We start from the raw sequence: 19,181 nt of genomic DNA, 5'->3' as shown, positions 1-19,181 counted from the left end.
AATTGCATTGTGACATTTTTAATCACATTTCACCCCTAAATTCTCATTAACATAATCTCTTAACATATCTTTAATTATAAATTAATGGTTCAATTGTCATGAAAATAATTTTGGCAATGCAAAATATAATTTCTTATTTTTTCCCCTTTTCTTTTAAAGTGAAATATTAGCTAGAAATGTTCTTGATAGGCTTTATGAGATTCACCTCCTTAAATCAAATGTCGCAGTTATCAGATTCCCTTATTAGAATTTCACGTTCAGCATGGATGTTATTGTACATGAATATTATATACAAAGAGAGAGATATTATTATATTATATTAATAAACATTCCATGCGGCTGAAATTCTTCTCAATCAGGGGAAATTGATTGGCCACTGTATGCATTTCAATCAGAGAGACACAATCAGTTTTAAAAAAATAATATTTTCAAAGCAAACAGCCTGAAACCAAAGAATGTCGTCACCGTTGCACGGATGATTATTATAGATTCATTTGCATGGTGTTTTGTCATTGTTCACTTGTTACAAAGCTTTATATTCCTAAGTAGATTTGATTTCTACGTACTGAAAGACATCAGGAAACCAAAAACAGTGTTACGCGGTCGTACTTTCAATCGGTTATGACTTTCGATTAAACCAAAGATGATGGATTTCATGCCTTTTGTTTCCTTTTATAACTTTTCTCACTGGAGGAGAAATATTGTATTGTTTTTTCAATGTTTTTTGGGATGATGTACCCCGTATTCTGTGAAAATAGAAAATCTGACTTAATATTTGGATTCTCCCTGCTGAAGAAAAAAGCTTGGAAGTACTCAAAGCTGGCTTGCTGGTCTTTGCTGGTTTAAACTGGTCTAGCTGGTCTCCCAGTCTGACTAGTGGCCAAGACCTTGCTGAAAACACACTCCAGACCAGCCCGACCAGGGGAGAAAATGCTTGTTTAAGCTTGTTTCAGCAACCCAGACAGCGACGTAGTGTCGGCCCAGATTCGCGTTGAATCCACATGTACCAGATGTGGGCCGGATCTGGGCCGACACTATGTTGCCGTCTGGGAATATTTGATGCCGGAATTGTTGTTTTTGATATAAATTTGAATATGCTTTAGTGTTTTAGAACAATATTGATTGTTGTGTTAAATTGTTGACTTCGCTTTGGGCGTTTTCTTTGTGTGTGTGTGTGCAAGTGTAATTCCATGCATCAGTTCTTTAGCTACATAGAAGCTGATTCACAACAAACATTTAGAAATGCAGCATCATAAAATATGTCAAAAGTTTAGGAGCTGCGTTTGCTGAAGGGTTTCTTCCTCACGGCATATTATGCATCTAAACAGATGATCTCTGTTCATGCAAGATAAAAACGTCTCAGGTTGCATGTCCAGTTGCTCCAGGTTCACCATCACCCTCACTGAGGTGATGTTACTCAGGAAATCCAGTTTCATGTCACTTTATTTAGTACTGATGTGATTGTGAACTGCACTTGCTTAAACTCTTGATTTTCGAATGGATTCTGTTCTGCATTCTTCTGTTGAAGTGTTTTATTCTGAATTTGCCTAAATTGAAGGGGAAAAGGGAGAGCTTTGAGAACTCTTCTGAAAGCAGTGAATGTTTGGTTTCCGCAGGTCTCGCTCCTGTGAGTTTCCGTTGCACTGCAGCAGTAAATCTTTCTAAGCCTTAAAACTGAATGTATTTCTTAATAAATAAAATTCCACTTGTTAATATTCTGCTGTGCTTGTCAAATACATGTACCATGTGTTTATTGGAAGATTTGTTTTCCTGTTCGGCAATACGGTGTAATGTTTATGCCAAAAAGGTATACATTTACAGTAGACCCCCCACCCCCACCCCACCCCACCACCACAAATAAGATTTATACAAATTTCCCGTTTAAATAAAAATGTTGAAAAGTATTAAATGTTGTCTCTTTTCTCTTGAATAATTTTATTTGAGGTCTTTGCTAAGAATTAAAAAAAAAAATCTCAAAGAATTATATAAATGTGTGTGTGTGTAATTTTTAGTAAGTGCATTAGTATTTAGAAAAACATAATGTATGTACTGTATGCATAGTACTGGACAAAAGTTTCTATCTTGAAAAAAGTATCGCAGGTTATAAAAAATATTATGCAGCACAACTGTTTCCAACATTGATAAAAATAATCTGCATATTAGAATGATTTCTGAAGGATCATGTGACACTGAAAATTCAGCTTTGAGTCACAGAAATACAATATACTTTAAAGTAAAAAATATACAATTTTTTAAAAATTTTAATATTTCACAATATTACTGTTTTCTTTCCTGTATTTTTGATCAAATAAATACAGGCTTGATGAGCCTGCAGGCTGTAATGTTAAGAGACTTCTTTCAAAAACATTAAAAATAATAATATATATACAGTTTGGTGTCACGCACAACACACACACATACGAAAACTAAATGAAGGAAAATGAAAACTTAAAATGCAGTCAGACAGCACTTTCTAATAGTATAACGTTACATCAGCGAATGATCATTATCATCTCATGTTACATCAAACGCAATTCTTTAGACGCACCTTTTGACTTTACAGGAGGTAAAGGTGGGCTGGATATTTTAGGAGGTCCTGGGCTGCTAAAAAAGGAGTGTTTTACAGTCACTGTTGATACATTTAATGTATATTAGATTAAGTATCTTTTTTTACAGTCTACGCTTCAGACACACACACACACGTGCTTTGATGGAGAGGGGTATCTGCGCTCACGCACGCGCACTCCACCGACAGTCCCGCCTCACGCGCCGCTTTACACTCACAGCCTTTACATATATCGCGCTAAAGTAAACTAACACAAGCGGAGGAGTCGCCCGTTTCCGTGACCTAACTCGTAAAACAACAAGTCAAAGGTGTCCGCTCCTCCCAAACTTTGTACACTGGTGCAGCTCGCGCAATTACAGAGACTACTATGGCAAAGGCTTACTCTTTGAATATAAATGAGGCCGTGCTGACGTCGACCATGTCGTCCTCTTTAATATTAATGAGCTATGCGGTCTGCGGAAGTAGTCGTATCCCAAATGACGCACTATACACTTGTAACGACTTATACACTATTTACTTATGCACTATGCACTCAACCGAGTAGTGTATGAATTTTATAAGGTTATTTTGTCATTCAACATAGGAGTCTGATAGCCCCTCCCCCTCCGCGGTGACAGTTGAGTTGATGAAGTGTCCAACATTCCACACTTGTTTTTTTCGGTTTAGTGCATCATCCGGGTATTTAAAGTGTACTTTGTGAATACTACTCCCACTATTTATACCACAAAACGGCATAAAATACCGTACATAATTACGCGAATTGGGTCGCACCGTTTGCCTTATGAATATTAAATAGATTTTGATGACGTCATTTGTATACTTCAAATGGCGACGGTTTAGCTCATGAATATTAATAGCAATAACCTTCGCCAAGTAGGAATAGCAAATTCGCTTCCCGGTCGCGCACGGATCGCCGCCGCCGCCGCCGCCGTGATTGCAGTGAAACGGGGGAAGAACGAGACGAGTTGACTACAATCACTCTTTCTGGCATCAAAGTTACACCATTTTCCCCGTCTGAGTCATGATGTGAGGGAGCTTGTAATGTCCAAAGAGCAGGATAAAGATTCATTCTCTCTAAAACGAAACCGAGGTAACGTGGATTTTCCGTGTTTTATAGGCTTTGATTCGGTGTCGGTGTAATTACCGGAGCGACAGCAGCGGTCGGCCTTCAGGCCTTCGGGGAAGAACTGAAAAGTAGACTGCGACATATTCAGATGCGTGCTTCTGAAAAGGAGAGCATGTCAGGCCTCAAAGTGAAGGCTGTCAGATGAACGCTACTTTACAGGGAGTTTGGGGGAAGTTTGGAGTCGATCAGCAATTCGAGAGAAATCATGCGTTTATTTATTACACGCACATCAATAGAGCATGCAACAGTACAACTGGCAATAACATGTCTATGAAGTAACATTAAAAAGCAAAAATCACAAAAGTTAAAAGTTACAAGAAGGTAGTGAAAATGATAGCAAGGGTTACATCATTATCAAAATGGTTAATTATGTCTTATTTTCTGAAAATGAAAGTCTAATGAAACATGTTTAACAACACTGCAGTGCTACAGTTTATTACTGTAACCTTCTAATGCAATGTTGGTGTAAGACTGTAACACTTATTTTAGTGTTAGTGTCATACATGTAGTAACTATAAAATATACCTAATTACATTCAACTAACCCTAAACCAAACCTCAATCCTACTCTAACCCTATAGTAAGTACATGTATTTACTTAATATTACTCAGTACTTAAATGTATAATTACACTTATTTTAAGGTGTCTGTGTTACTGAGTAAATTTAAGTACTGAGGAATATTACTTTAAAACATGTAGGCTACTTACAATAGGCTTATGTTTAGGAATAGGGTTTAGTTTAGGTTTAATTGCATGTAATTATGCATAATTTATAGTTATTACTCTACATGTACATGTAACCATGACACTGTAAAACAAAGTTATAAAATAAAGTGTAACCACAGATCGAACTGTCCAAGCCATTAAACAGGGACTTTATGTCATATACACATGTCAGTGCTATAGACATGAATGATATGTATTGGATTGACTCTAAATATTTTAGAGGATGATTTTATTTGAACTCACTTTTTGACTCTACAGGAGGTGAAGGTGGGCTGGATGTTTTAGGAGGTCCTGGGCACTTACTGGGAATCCCTGATAAAAAGAGACGCAAGTCGAGCACACAGGTACTGTATGAAACTCTCTTATCAACTGGTTCCAGAACTGTTATTGTTATGGTGCTGTTATTCATCAAGGATGCATTAAATTGATCAACAGTGACAGTAAAGACATTTATAATGTTAAAAAAGAGTCTATTTCAAACAAATGCTGTTCTTTTAAACTTTCCATTCGTTGAAAAAATGAATCACAGTTTCCACAAATTTTTTACAATAATCATAAATGTTTCTTGAGCATCAAATCATCACATTAGAATGATTTCTGAAGGATCATGTGACACTGAAGACTGGAGTAATGATGCTGAAAATTCAGCTTTGATCACAGGAATAAATTACATTTCACAATATATTCACACAGAAAACAGCTATTTTAAAATGTAATAATATTTCACTGTTTTTACTGTATGTTTGATCAAATAAACGCAGTCTTGGTGAGCAGAAGAGACTCAAAAACATTAAAAAATCTTTCCAACCCCAAATTTTTAAAGTAGCTTTTCATGGGCTTTTCATGGTCTCGATGTGTTTAGCAAGTGAGGCAAGATCTAGAAGAAAAGCAGTCTGTAAATATGAAGAAAATCTGCTCTTTGTGCATCATTTGTGCATTTGATTCATATTCAGCAGTGAAAATAAAAGTCTCTTTCTTCACAGGTGCCGTCCTTCTCTCCTCTGTCTGAATATGCTCCTCCACCGAACACCAGCTCAGATCACCTAATAGCTGCCAATCCTTTCGATGACAATTACAACTCGCCATCTCTGAAGCCGCTGCCTCCTGCTAACCCTTATTTTGGACACTCGCATTACCCAGGGTTCAGTGGCTATGGGCCGCCCAGGATGGCCCCGCAAATGCCCCAAAGGATGCCTTCTCCCTACGGGCTTCCTTACCAGATGCGAAACCAGCCCGTGGTCTTCAACCGGGTACCGGGATTTAACTACGGTCATGCCGAGAACCCGCATTACGGGCAGCCGTTTGGTGGCGGAAACAACAACCGCATCCACTTCAGATCCGAGCACGTCAATCAGATCCCACTTCAAAATCTCAGCCAAAGCGGGAGTCCTCTAGGTGCTCCTGGTTTCGGTCCGGAGGGAAATCCAGCTCGGGATATGAGCCCTAACCTCTCTCAGCAACAAAATAACTTCAGCAAGTCCAGCACGCCAGCGCCTAAACAGGACCCGAGTGAAGCCGTGAGCAAAAACGCCCCGCAGAACCCCTCGCCACGCAAGCAGAGTCAAAACTGTGAAGAGAACAATCCTCAGGACAACACGCCAGAGCTGAAGACGAAGAGCCGAGCGAGCGGACAGGACGGGGGAGCGGGAAAACTCAACGGCGTCATTCACTCCAGTAAGTCGGCGGATCAAGCTCGCAGAACCGGAGCTTTGACCAATAATAAAGTCTTGAACAGAAGGAGAACGTCCTCCTCGTCCGAGCCCGTCTACCCGTGCGGGATATGCCTGAGCGAAGTCAACGATGACCAAGAGGCCATCCTGTGCGAGGCCTCGTGTCAGAAGTGGTTCCACAGAGTTTGCACAGGGATGACGGAGACGGCGTATAATCTGCTGACGGCGGAGATATCTGCGGTCTGGGGCTGCGACTCCTGCATGGAGGACAGCGCAACGCACCTGCGGAAAACCAGAGAGGTGTCGGGGACGCCGGGGACCGGAGAAGGACAGTCCTGACTGAGACTGACGTTCAGATCAATTGTTTCTCTTCGGTTTGAACTGAGTTCCAAAGTTACTTTTGGCTTGTTTTGTTTCTACTCAAAAATATTTCTCCCAAAATGAAAGTTCTGGTAGAATTTACTCATCGTCCTATTTAGGGGATGCACCAATATTGTCCGATACCGATAACCGATAATTCTTTATATTTTGAAAGCCGATAACCGATATTTTGGCTGATAAAGCTAAATACAAATTTTTATATAATTTTTGTAAGTCTCACCATTAAACGCCACGTCCCAAACACACAATTATAATGTTCTCACTGTAATTTTATGAAGCCGATATGATAAGCTTGCACTGCGCATGTTGCACTCTTTTTTAAAGTGATTCCAATCATATTTCAAGCAATTCAAAACCATCATGGCGATCAGTGCACATCTGTCTCAGCTGAAGGAAATAATACATTACTTATCGGCTTTAATATATCAGCCAAATTTTCTTATCAGGCTGATAATGATAACATTAAAAATGAACATATATCGGCTGATACCGACATGGTGGCCGATATATCGTGCATCTCTATTCCTATTGTTAAAACTTGATCTATTTACTTTTTTTTTTCTTCAGTGAATCACAAAGGAGAAAGTCATAGGGGAACATCTTGAAGGTTATTAAATGATTTGAAAAAGCCTAATTTTGGAAATATACACTACTGTACAAATTTTGGGGGTCTGTAAGATTTTTACCAGATAAAAAAAATACAGTAAAAAAATATATAAATATATAAAAAATATATATATATATTTTTTTTTAAAATTGCAATTTCAAATAACTGTTTTTTATGTGAATATATTTTAAAATGTAATTTATTCCTGTGATCAAAGCTGAATTTACAGCATCATTACTCCAGTCTTTAGTGTCACATGATCCTTCAGAAATCACTCTAATATGATGATTTGCTGCTCAAGAAACATTTATGATTATTATCAGTGTTGAAAACAGCTCAAAAGATCAACATTTGTTTAAAACGGAAATATTTTGTTACATTATAAATGTCACTTTTGATTAATTTAATATGTCCTTGCTGAATAAAAGTATTATGTCTTTCGAAAGAAAAAAATATGGTACTAACCCCAATGTTTTGAACAGTAGTGTACTTGTCTTGGGCTGAATTAGTCCTTGTTAGATGTCTGATGTTTCTAATGCCTTTAAATCCAGAGGTCAGGCTGTGCTCATGAAAGAGCCCTTCGTTTCAGTGATTGTTCTCGGTCAGACGTCTTCCTTTGGCTCGCCTTGATTAATGTATGAAAAAACTGTCATTTAATATCTGTGATTTAATGGTTAGTTTTCTTACATTACAACTGTAATTCTAACAGTCAGTTTTCAGGTTTCAGAGTAACTCAAAATCACAAGCAGCATTTTATTTATCCAGAAAGATCTTCTACTGTCAAATCTAAACTCGAGTAATCTGCCAAACTAGCAATACGTGATGCTCTGAAACTTGAGAGTGTTTTGTAGATGCTGATCATTTACTAGTTAACATGATTGGGCCTTTCTCATTGAATGTAGAATAGCATATTTACTGATGAGAATCATCACATCTTGTTTCACTTCAGCGACATGTATTTTAGTATTAGTGAGCAATATTACTGGTTGTGATGGATTTTGCTTGGCAATGTTCCTTCTTATTACTGTTTTTCAAACAGCTTTGCTCTTTGATTGTTTTATGATCAAATGAAGTGAAAATCTTGAGAGCCAGAAAACAAGTTGACATTGAAACTTTGGATGCACTTGATGATACTTTTGTAAGTTTTGTTATTTGACGCTTTCTTTACTGGGTTTGATTGACATTTTTATTTTGGCCAAAACTGAGGAGGATTTGTTACTTGAAGGCCTTATTTCCGGGCATGATGCATTAAATAGCACAATACATATATTTATATTGACAAAAAATACTTTGTGCATCAGTCCTTTTAACCAGTTATCTCCTAAAATTATCTTAATTTAATGATGCAGTGGTCATGGGTGAATCTCGCGAATCATGTGCAGGTCATTATTCACCCCAAAGGAAATAGATAAATAAGAAATTATATTTTGCTTGAAGAAAATTAAGATTGTTATACTGTATGATGATAATTGCTTTTAAGAATAATGAGAATTACAAGAAACTCTAGAAAGTAAAATGTCTGGAAATGTGTTTGTTAGATTCGCCCATTTATAATCTCAAATGCATTCTTTTATTTTGGACTTTTTGTAATTTAGAAAAGTCTTAAAACATGGAAAACATTTTGGCATCGTGAATGTAAACTTCATGCAACTATTGCTGATCTGACTTCAATTGTTAAGCAAGATAATCTAAACATAGTGTAGTGATTTGTGCAGTAATAATGTGTCTATAAAGACAAAATAATGTAGAAACAATTTTTGTATGATTGGCCAGATTTGACTGTTGACCCCTGGTGCCTTAAATGTGTTTTAATAGATACTTAGATCCTGAGCTGATGGCATTGTGCAGTGAATCATTTACCCAATTATCAATATGGGGTGAGAATATTTGAATGGAACTTATTTTATAACGGGACAATGAATGTACGGAGCCAATAATGAACAATATGAAGTGAATTTGTGGCATACTCGAAACCAAGCTGGTACAGCACATAAAGTTTATTGAATGTAAATTAAAGTTCTCTTGTGTGTTATGATAACTCATATTTCTCTGTGAAAAACAGCCTTGTTTAATAGAAAAACCTTGGAAAAGCCATTATTCAAATGTGTTATTTGAACTGCGTTTAATAAAACTGATTTTAAAAAGAATTTTTTCCCCCTATGCAGTCATTGATTTATGTTTTATTTGAAACATGCGATAATGTTAACATGTCTCACAGTAACAAATTATTATGCACAGAGTATGACCCAACATAAAATTAATTCTGACAGAAATGGATAATTGTGGTAGAAGATGTAAGTGGCATTATTAAGCAGAACACATATAACTGTACTAGCCTCTAAACTTCTAATACATATTCTGTCTACTTTATTTCATGTATGATTAAGTATGATATAGTTTGATTTTGAGGGGAAACGCTATAAAGATGAGGCGAGATATGCATTATGTAGACTCCTCGGACACGTCCTCCATCTTGGAACAGTTAGCGTGTCCTCACCTATGGTCCTCACTCACAGTCAGTAAGAATCAATGATGCCACAACATGTGAAACCGCTGAGATTTAAATTCCCGAAGAAATGGGATATCGTTTCACAGGTAAGAATTTGTTGGTTTGTGTTTTTATATGTGTTAACCCAATATTATACGTTTTTACTACTATGGTAACTTTTAATGTCATGTTTGTCTTGTTGTTTTGTGTTAGTTTAGCAAAATCATCTGCTGAAGTCTATTGCAGATATAGATATTCATAGACGCGTCTGTCTAACCACGGACCGGCTTTGACCGTTCCAATATGGCGGACGGCTAAAGCGACTGACTGGTGGAAAGCGGAAATGATAGCTCCGCCCCTTAACAACCACAGCCACGTCGTAGCAACCAGTATTTACGTCTCGCTCAGGAGAGTCAGCTAGACATGCCGCTGATAGTGAGAGATCATACATGGACTCAAAACCAGAGCACAGTTTATATCAGCGTCCCTTTAAAAGGAGCGAAGACCACTAATGTCCATGTCATCTGCACGGATGAGTATCTGAAGGTCCGCATTACATAGAATGTGTAACTTTAACATGCCATAGTCATATGTGTAACGTTACCTGGAGAAACACGCGACGGTATCATGTAGCCTAACGTTAACTACTCGCTTCATGTGTCTTGAACTGTTACACAGGTGAGTTTCCCCCCGTTTCTGTTCGAAGTTTTCCTGTTTGAGCCAATAAATGAGGAGAAAAGTGAAGCCAGGATTGGGAACGGTGTTGCAGTTTTCACACTGCAGAAGAGGAGAGAGGAATTCTGGGAACAGCTCTTTACAAACATTGGTAGGAGAGCTTTCATTCTTTCATTACATAGAAATATACTCATGATGTCCACTAGTATACTTCTTTTAAACTAAAAATAAGAAAGTGTACTTTTTATGTAAGTTACTTCTCAGAAATATACTTAAAAGTACACTTAAGTATACTTGACTTATACTGACAGAAAGGTCTAAGTATATTTGGCCTATACATGTCCTCAATCTTTTGATCGAGATTTACTTACACATATAAATTAAGTATTCTAAGTATACTTGGCTTGTAGTTGTCTAGGAGAAGCCTATTAAATACTTTTTTCACGTAGTTTTACATACCGTCTTACATTGTTTGAAAATATTGATTTATAATCAAAACAGAAATTTTCCTAATTCTGAGTAACTTATGTGAATGTTTTTAAACGCAGACATTTCTTTTGTGTATTGTAAAAGAGTTAAAGTACAGTTAAATATATATTTCAAGTATAAAAATTAATACATAAATAGGAACATAGTATTCTTAAAGTAATAAAAATAATATATAAATAGTAAATTATAAGTATGATGTTATGTTCACTTAGTATATTTGCAGTATAGAACTAGTAATCTAGTAGTTTACTGAGATTGAGAGTATATTTAAATAAAAAGACAATGCACTTTCATAAACTAAAAAAATTGCTACAAGTATTTGACTAGTAAACTATCAGTATACCTATAAGTTCACTTGTGTAGTTGCAGTACAAATGAAAAACTTATTTGTTAACTAGTTGTGTACTACTACTGTTACACTTAAAGTATACTTAATACTTTTATACACTAAAAACTGGGTCAATTTGGCCTCAAGTTGTATTGAAATAGTACACTTAAAAGTATACTACTAGTACATTGATATTAGTGTACTTGCTACATAAAGTATACTTAAAATGTACTTGAACTTTACTTATGTATACTTAAGAAAATTAACTTATGGGGTTGTATTTGAGACGTACAGTTATTATAAAAGTGTATATTTTTGTTCCACAGATAAAGAGGAACAGAAGCAGGTTCGAGAACGAGCAATTCTCAAAGTTCAGGAGAAAGAAGCAGAAAAGTCTAAAGCCAAAGCCTCCAGGATTCAGCAGGAGAAGAAATATGCGCTGGAAACCATGATGAAGGTCGAGATTCATTTTTGCTCTCAGATTTACTGATTTTACGGCTTTCTTGATATGCTCACGTTATCACATTGGAGTAGCATGATGATTCCTTTTATTGCAGTACAGTAATAATAATTGAATGAGAATCATAATTAGGGGGAAATGTGCATGGAATTAATCTTCATTTAGCATTGATTTAATCATTATTTATGCAAAATATAAAGTAATGTAAGATTAAAATGACAGTAAAACACCAGAACCTTATATTCTGACTCCAATGTGATAATGTGAGAATCAAGAAAGCCGTAAAATCAGTAAATCTGACAGCAAGTGTTTGTATGTCTTTTGTTTAATAATCATAATAAATTAAAAGAAGTAGCCTACAACAAATGCTACCAGTATGTATTAATTATTGATTTAGTGTATTTTTAATCTACCATATTTTTAATAAATGCTTATATACAGATTATTTTCTGTATATTATTAAGCACAGATCTTTTTCTCCTGTATCTGAATGTTGTCTGGAACATTATTAGTTTGCTGCTGAACTCTCTGCCTGTGTTTCAGCTTGAGAACGAGGAGCGGGACAGGATTCAGAAGATTAAGGATGAAGAGTGTGCGAGAGCCACGGCAGAACTGGATTTCTGGAGAGAAACGCAGAGGAAAACAGCAGAAGAAAAGGAGAAGCGGCAAAAGCTGCAAGGAGCCGGCAAGCGCGACAACAAGCCGGTTTATCAGAAAACAGAGCGAGCAAACGTTACTCCTGCAATCACACCACTGCACAATACCAGCAGCACTACATCTGGTAAACAAGCTTTCATTCTCAGATCCAGAGCACATCTAACGTTCACTGTTCTTCGTGATGTTCGGCTCTTCATACCAGAAAGCAGAAGTCAAAACATATTTGCCATATTTCCTTGCTAGGGCAGAGAAGCATCAAACCGAAGCCTAAAGATCTGCCTGTTCCCAGATCAGCTGGCTGTATTAAGATCAGCTTCACTCCACGAGTGTTTCCCACCGCGCTCAGAGAGTCTCGCGTGCCGGAGGAGGAAGAGGTCAGATCTGCTTTAACCATAGAGATCAGCACTAAATCCATTCTGTCATGTTGAGGATTCACACACATAAGGGAAGAAACGATATATCGGCCGATATTGGTTCATTTTTAATGTTATGGTTATCGGCCTGAAAAGAAAATTTAGCTGATATATATTAAAGCCGATAAATAATGGATTATTTGCTTCAGCCGAGACTCTTCAGATGTTCAACATGATGCTTTTGAATTGCTTGAAATATGATTTGAAAAAAGGAAAATACAGATCAGTGCAACATGTGCAGCGCATGTCTGCCGTATAAGCTACATAAAAATGATAATAAAAACATTATAGTTGTGTGTTTGGGATGTGGCTTTTAATGGTGAGACTTTTGTTTTTGTAATCAGGCTCTCAAAAATTATATCAAAATTTGGATTTAGATTTATCGGCCAATATATCGGTTATCGGCTTTCAAATATAAAGAATTATTGGTTTTCGGTATCGGCCAAAATGTTCATATCGATGCATCACTAATACACATATCATGTCCGTGTGTGTGTGTGTGTGTGAGCAGTGGCTGAAGAAGCAGGTGGAGGCCAGGAGAGCAGTGGACACGGATCTGGCTGAACTGGAAGACCTGAGCGAGGAAGAGAGAAACCCAGACTGGCTGAAAGAGAAGGGCGAGTGAGTGTCACAGCTCACACTCAGAGAGGACGATGGGTCACAGACCAAACAGATCATAAATCAACATATAATTCTCTTCCATCAGTTTATTTGCTTTTATACATGAAGAGTTCAGATGCAAAAGCCTCTAAGTGCCATCTGAAATTTTCTTCTAGAATGATCATTTTTATCAAGCTCGTATATTTAATTTCAGTAATTTCACTTAAATGACAATTAATAGGTCATTTTCATTGTCATTTAAGTGAAATTACTGAACTTAAATATACGAGATTGATAAAAATGATCATTCTAGAAGAAAATTTCAGATGGCACTTAGAGGCTTTTGCATCTGAACTCTTCAAATACACTACTGATCACAAGTTTAGAGTCGGTAAGATATTTTAATGTTCTTGAAAGAAGTCTGCATTTCTTTGATCAAAAATATAGTAAAATCAGTAAAAATGGCAAATATTATTACTGTAATGAAGACTACTTTTGTTCTGGTGGAAAGTGAGCAGTCACAAGACGTCCAGTCAGAGACGTACTGTATATCGTGGTAATTTGCAGCCACATTTAAACAGTAGTGGTTCTAAATGAAATAGAAATAACAATATTCAAATTATAACATATTCAAGATAACATTATTCTCATATGGTTATGCACAGAAGAACATAAGCATTGTAGTACTATGGTCATGTTATCCATACATTGTAATCTAGAGTCATCAAATTTGGCTGATAGCACTCGCTAAATACTACTATTAATGACATTATGAATGCAATGACTCAATATTTCACAGATATACAAATATAAGCACTTAACATAATGACTGAGTAAAATAACACAGATAAAATAGTGTAACGTTCTCACGTGATCTCAAGCGATCGAACAGAGATGGTATAATCATCATATATCCTTATTCTATCATAAATAATCCTATACTCAACTTTACTTAGCAATTGAGATTATATGTTCACAGATAGATACTGAACTCTCTTTTACATGTATTTACAGATAAACTCAGCGATGCAATAAACAAATGCATGCGTCGTAACATATCAAATTACAGGTTTAACATCAAAATAGTAATACTTGAAGTACAACTTGTATGAGGTAATCAATAACTGAACAAAGATTAATCACTGGTATATGAACGCACTCTGTCAAATCGATCAAAACAAGCAGCATAACTCCATCAAACTTTCTCTAATGCATGTCTTTATCTCTTAACGTAATATTTATCTAGCCACAAGGGGGCATTAGTGTCTCTTTTATAAATATAATACCGATTGAGAGCCTTTTCAACAATTACAATATCAAATAACTGTTTTCAATTGTAATAAACTAGACTGTACTTTATTCCTGTGATCAAAGCTGAATTTTCAGCATCATTACTCCAGTCTTCAGTGTCACATGATCCTTCAGAAATCACTCTAATATGATGATTTGCTGCTAAAGAAACATTTATGAATATTATCAATGTAAAAAAAACAACATTGTGCTGCTTTTTGACTAATTTGATGAATATAAAGAAAGAACAGCGTTTATTTGAAATATAATATTTTTTCATTATAAATGTCTTTACTGTCAGTTTTGATCAATTTAATGCATCCTTGCTGAATAAAAGTATTAATTTCATTTTTTTTGAATCTTACTGACCCAAAACATTTGAACAGTAATGTACAGCGTTTGTACACTTAAGTCACACTTACAAATGTCTGAATGTCAATGCATTAGATAATAAAATAACCAAGCAAGTGTCATTTGTTTTAAAGAAAAACAGTATTAAATACCATTATTACCCACTCATTTTTTCCCTTTTCCTGCAGTAAATTGTTCATGGCAGGAAACTTCCAGGCCGCTGTCAACGCTTACAATCTCGGCATAAAACTCAACAGGAAGATCCCAGCTTTATTTTCTAATCGAGCGGCCTGTCATCTCAAACTGAGAAACCTTCACAGAGCCATTGAGGACAGCTCTCAGGTCAGTTTCTTCCTCTTTTAAATGACATTTTCATACAGCGGACTGATTCCTTCTCTCTTTCTCAGGCCCTTGAGTTGCTGACGCCTGCGGTCTCTTCAAACGCTGCTGCTCGACTGAAGGCTCACGTGAGGAGAGGGACAGCGTTCTGTGAACTACAGCTCTATGTGGAAGGTACTGGAGCACATCAGTCTCTGCAGTCATAAACATACAGAGTCAACTATGAAAATGTGTGCGATAAATCTATGCACTGACATCACTTTGAGCAGCTAATATAAAAATATCTGATGCTCTCTTTAGGATTGGAAAAAAATTCTGAATTTAAAATTTGGATTCCAGTCATTTCATGAGTTGGAATTTGAGAAGATTTGGCCTCTATTCATGATATGTAGAGTCAGTTCAGTGCTGTTCACATCCATCATTAATTATAGCATACAGCAGAACAAAACATCCATCTCATAGTTTTCAGATATCAGAATAAATCTTAAATAGTTATATTATATAAATCTTAAATCTTATTATATAGTTATAGTTCACCCAAAAATGAAAATTCTGTCATCATTTACTCACCCTCAAGTTGTTCCAAACCTGTATGAGTTTCTTTGTTCTGCTGAACACAAAGGAAGATATTTGGAAGAATGTTTTAATCAAACAGATCTTGGTCCCCATTGACTTCCATAGTAGGAAAAAATATATATGACAGATGATGACAGAATTTTCATTTTTGGGTGAACTATCCCTTTAATCAAAATAAGACTTCACTAAATTGAATATTCACACCAACACCTGTAAATTAGAGCATTCTGGGTTCCCTGGCCATTGCCCATAACCTAAAAGAATTTTTTTTTTTTACATTTTATTCCAATTAAAATTCAATTAAATTTCAAATTTTAAGTACAATTCTGCATCCTTTTTACTACTGCCATGCAAATGTGATTCAAACTCAGAATCTGAATTGAAATTCAAAATGCATTTAAAATGCACTTAATTTCTGCTTGTGAAACTCCTAAAGTGGAGTGTAAGGTCTATCAAGTATTTCACTATTAAATCAATCTGATGTTTTTTAGGTCTTCTGGATTATCAAGCTGCTCTAGAAATCCACCCACGAAATGAAGCCCTGCGAACTGATACAGACAAGATTCGTGAGATCATACAGGGCAACACGTCACCATCCAACTCCTAATAATCCACAGCATGCCGACTAGGATTATGGGTGCAGCTGTGATCAATGCAGAAATGTACATGAACATGTTATGTGTATCTGTGGAATACAAATATACAGCGTTTTTATAACAACTATATGTCTCAAATACAATATATTTCTATGTTATGAAAGAATGAAAGATCTTCTACGGTTTGTAAAGAGGTCCCACTATTCATCTCAACACCGTTTCCAATCCTGGCTTCACTTTTCTCCTCATTTATTGGCCAAATATGAAAACTTCGAACAGAAATGGCAGGAAACTCACTCGCACAACAGTTCAAGACACATATGAACAAGTACATGATATCTTCACAGGTTTCTTTTTTTCTTTTAGGACAGGACAGAGTAAGACAAAATACAAAGACAGCACTGTATATACAAAACGATTCTGACAAGCAAAACAAACAAGGTTTTACACGTGATTATATGATTATATGGAGTAGTGTGTGTGTGTGTGTTGTGCATGTGTATCTCTAGCTTGCATGATTCTAAATTTATATGTAAAGCAGAGCGTTTGGGAGAGAACGAAAAAGATGGTTCTTCATGTGTTTCTCTTACGCTTACGAGTATTGTACGTTAAAGTTACACATTGTATTTAATGTTGACCATCAGATCCGTGCAGATGACATGGACATTAGTGGTCTTCACTGCTTTTAAAGGGACGCTGATATACAGTATTTCTAAATTGGTCAGATTCTGGACTAGCCAGTTGTGCTGGTTAAAAGATCTCAGATTACAGCAATGTAACTGCGTATGGTGTGACCGCACTGGTGCATAAAGCCTTATTACAGTAAATAGAGTCTACATTATGCAGTATTACTCATACTTGTATAAGACATGCGTGCTACAGCCGGATTGGTCGAGCTGCTTGTTTATTTGCACCTGAAAGCCACACCCTGTAGATTATTTAAGTCCTTGAGTGTCTGTTCTTTTCACATCAAACAACAGGACTGGAAGTGTACAGACAGCTGCGAATCCTCTGTATCAACTCAACTTTCACAGGAAGCCACAGGACATCACAAAGCCTATAAACGGTAAGGTTTTAATAATATGTGTGATCATTTATGATTGAAGCATAACTAGCTCAATATGATACATTCACAATGATTTGACTGAGCATAAAAACATCACCCGTACGAAGGGTTTATATTTACATACCTCAATATCACTATCTGTGTATTTAATACTCGTCAATTTAACATTTTAAAACTGACCTAAAGTAACAACGCTGATGTAAACTGATCACTTGCGCACTCATTTTTATTTCCTGTTTTTCACAGATGGCAGATTTTCAAATCTTAAACGAGAATGTGAGTGAAGAGTGGTGGGAGAAGGCATACAAGTTGTTTCTTGAAAGTGATCCAGTAAAACAGATTCTGAAACATTCTGAACTATATATGACCGGAGATAAATGGAAAGATAATGGATTCAACTGTGACATACATGTTCCTCCCACTGGGAAATTCCATGATGTTTTTAAAAGAGCAATTTTGTTGGTGCTTTCAAGAGCAAAGAAAATGGATTGGAAGGAGTGGAAGATAGACCAGCCATCTTCTGAAGCTGATGTACGGGATCTGGACGACAATCACAAGAAACTAATAAACGGTGTTATTGACCTGATCTATAAAGAGGACGGCAGCCCAAGACCTTTTAATAAATAGGCTGAACAATATTGATCGATAATGTGAGTCTGAACTATAAATGTAATTTGCATCACTATAATGGTATAGGGTGTGGCATGATTTAATTGAAATTAGTTGGCATATATTTACTTGCCTTTACAAATATCTTGGTTTAATGTTGTTATACAAGAAAATTATTTTCTTTTTTTCTTATTACATCCATTAGTTAATCATGTATCCTGTAGTTAATCATTTACTTTCTCAATTGAATCCATAAGAGAGTATTGTATGCTTTCATGAATTTGTCCATAGTAATGATCACTTCTATTGATTTATAACCTCCAGATCAAGGTCTTAGTTTGTTGTAATCTGCAATTATGAATATGGTTGCAATAAACATCCACTCAAAAAGGTGAATGTAGTTTTATTGAAAATATAAAGTTCCTTTTTTTAAGAGTGAATAAAACATTTCTCCAGCATTATGTGTGGTTTATTTTTGGAACAAGTGTTCAAGACACACAAATTCATTAATTTATCATGCATTTAATAATCCTTTATTAACCTTATATCCTGACTCCAATGTGATCATGTGAGATATCAAGAAATACGTAAAACCATAATTCTGAGATTTAAAAAATGAATTTAGGCCTTTGTTACATCCTAGGATGAATTTGTTTTTATATTATTTTTGAATGTGTGTCAGTCCGCTATAGTATTTTTCTGCCTTCTTCTTCTGAGCCATATGAGGATGCTCACCTCTAATGCCGACTGCTTGCTCGGGATCGGTCTTCGAGAAGAACAAGAGTGGGGTTGATGGGGGATTGGTTGCCCCCTCGCTGGCAAGGGCGTAGTTTTGGCTTGAACACTGGGAGGGGTTTAAGTGTGGACCGTTTAACAGGCATGCTCCCTTGTGAGGTTTATTTATTTGTTTGTTGTTTTATTTTTGCAAAATGGTCCAAACATGCAAAGAAGCTGGTTGATGACGTAACTGCAATGAGAAGTCAAACTATCTTTACTTAAAATGTTCTTATATCTACTGAAAATGTTAATTTCTTGTCATCTCTTGGAATATCTGAAAATTATTAGCAGAACACATTTTACACACGGAGAAAACCAATTGTTTAGTCAATAATTCAAGAAGGTCCAGACTTAAAGCTATTGATTCTAACTTGTAGGCTACTTGGCCTTA

At 36.1% G+C, this 19,181-nt stretch overlaps 2 protein-coding genes across 2 annotated transcripts; both read left to right on the top strand.

Annotated features, from left to right (window-relative positions):
- Positions 1-3,436: 3,436 nt before the first annotated feature.
- pygo1 (pygopus family PHD finger 1) lies at positions 3,437-9,223 on the top strand. The gene is made up of 3 exons (XM_084124310.1): positions 3,437-3,656; positions 4,677-4,762; positions 5,402-9,223. Exons 1-3 carry the CDS (start codon positions 3,608-3,610, stop codon positions 6,425-6,427), a joined length of 1,161 nt encoding a protein of 386 aa, XP_083980436.1. The 5' UTR covers positions 3,437-3,607; the 3' UTR covers positions 6,428-9,223.
- Positions 9,224-9,920: 697 nt separating this feature from the next.
- Positions 9,921-16,457, top strand: LOC311089457 (dynein axonemal assembly factor 4-like). The gene is made up of 9 exons (XM_084124158.1): positions 9,921-10,110; positions 10,243-10,390; positions 11,383-11,513; positions 12,060-12,297; positions 12,417-12,547; positions 13,098-13,207; positions 15,016-15,169; positions 15,235-15,340; positions 16,234-16,457. The coding sequence occupies exons 1-9, from the start codon at positions 9,988-9,990 to the stop codon at positions 16,347-16,349; spliced, it is 1,257 nt and encodes a 418-aa protein (XP_083980284.1). The 5' UTR covers positions 9,921-9,987; the 3' UTR covers positions 16,350-16,457.
- Positions 16,458-19,181: the final 2,724 nt, after the last annotated feature.

The sequence above is a fragment of the Abramis brama genome (genome assembly GCF_963993115.1).
Source record: "Abramis brama genome assembly, chromosome: 9".
NCBI lineage: Eukaryota > Metazoa > Chordata > Actinopteri > Cypriniformes > Leuciscidae > Abramis > Abramis brama.
The sequence above is the reverse complement of the archived record's forward strand: the minus strand, read 5'-3'. Positions and strand labels throughout refer to the sequence as shown.

Coding starts and splice junctions, on each gene's coding strand:
- pygo1 (XM_084124310.1), top strand. CDS start 3,608: ATGTCCAAAGAGCAGGATAAAGATTCATTCTCTCTAAAACGAAACCGA. Junction 3,657..4,676: donor CTCTCTAAAACGAAACCGAG/GTAACGTGGATT, acceptor TTGACTCTACAG/GAGGTGAAGGTGGGCTGGAT. Junction 4,763..5,401: donor GACGCAAGTCGAGCACACAG/GTACTGTATGAA, acceptor CTTTCTTCACAG/GTGCCGTCCTTCTCTCCTCT.
- LOC311089457 (XM_084124158.1), top strand. CDS start 9,988: ATGCCGCTGATAGTGAGAGATCATACATGGACTCAAAACCAGAGCACA. Junction 10,111..10,242: donor GCACGGATGAGTATCTGAAG/GTCCGCATTACA, acceptor ACTGTTACACAG/GTGAGTTTCCCCCCGTTTCT. Junction 12,298..12,416: donor TACCAGCAGCACTACATCTG/GTAAACAAGCTT, acceptor TTTCCTTGCTAG/GGCAGAGAAGCATCAAACCG.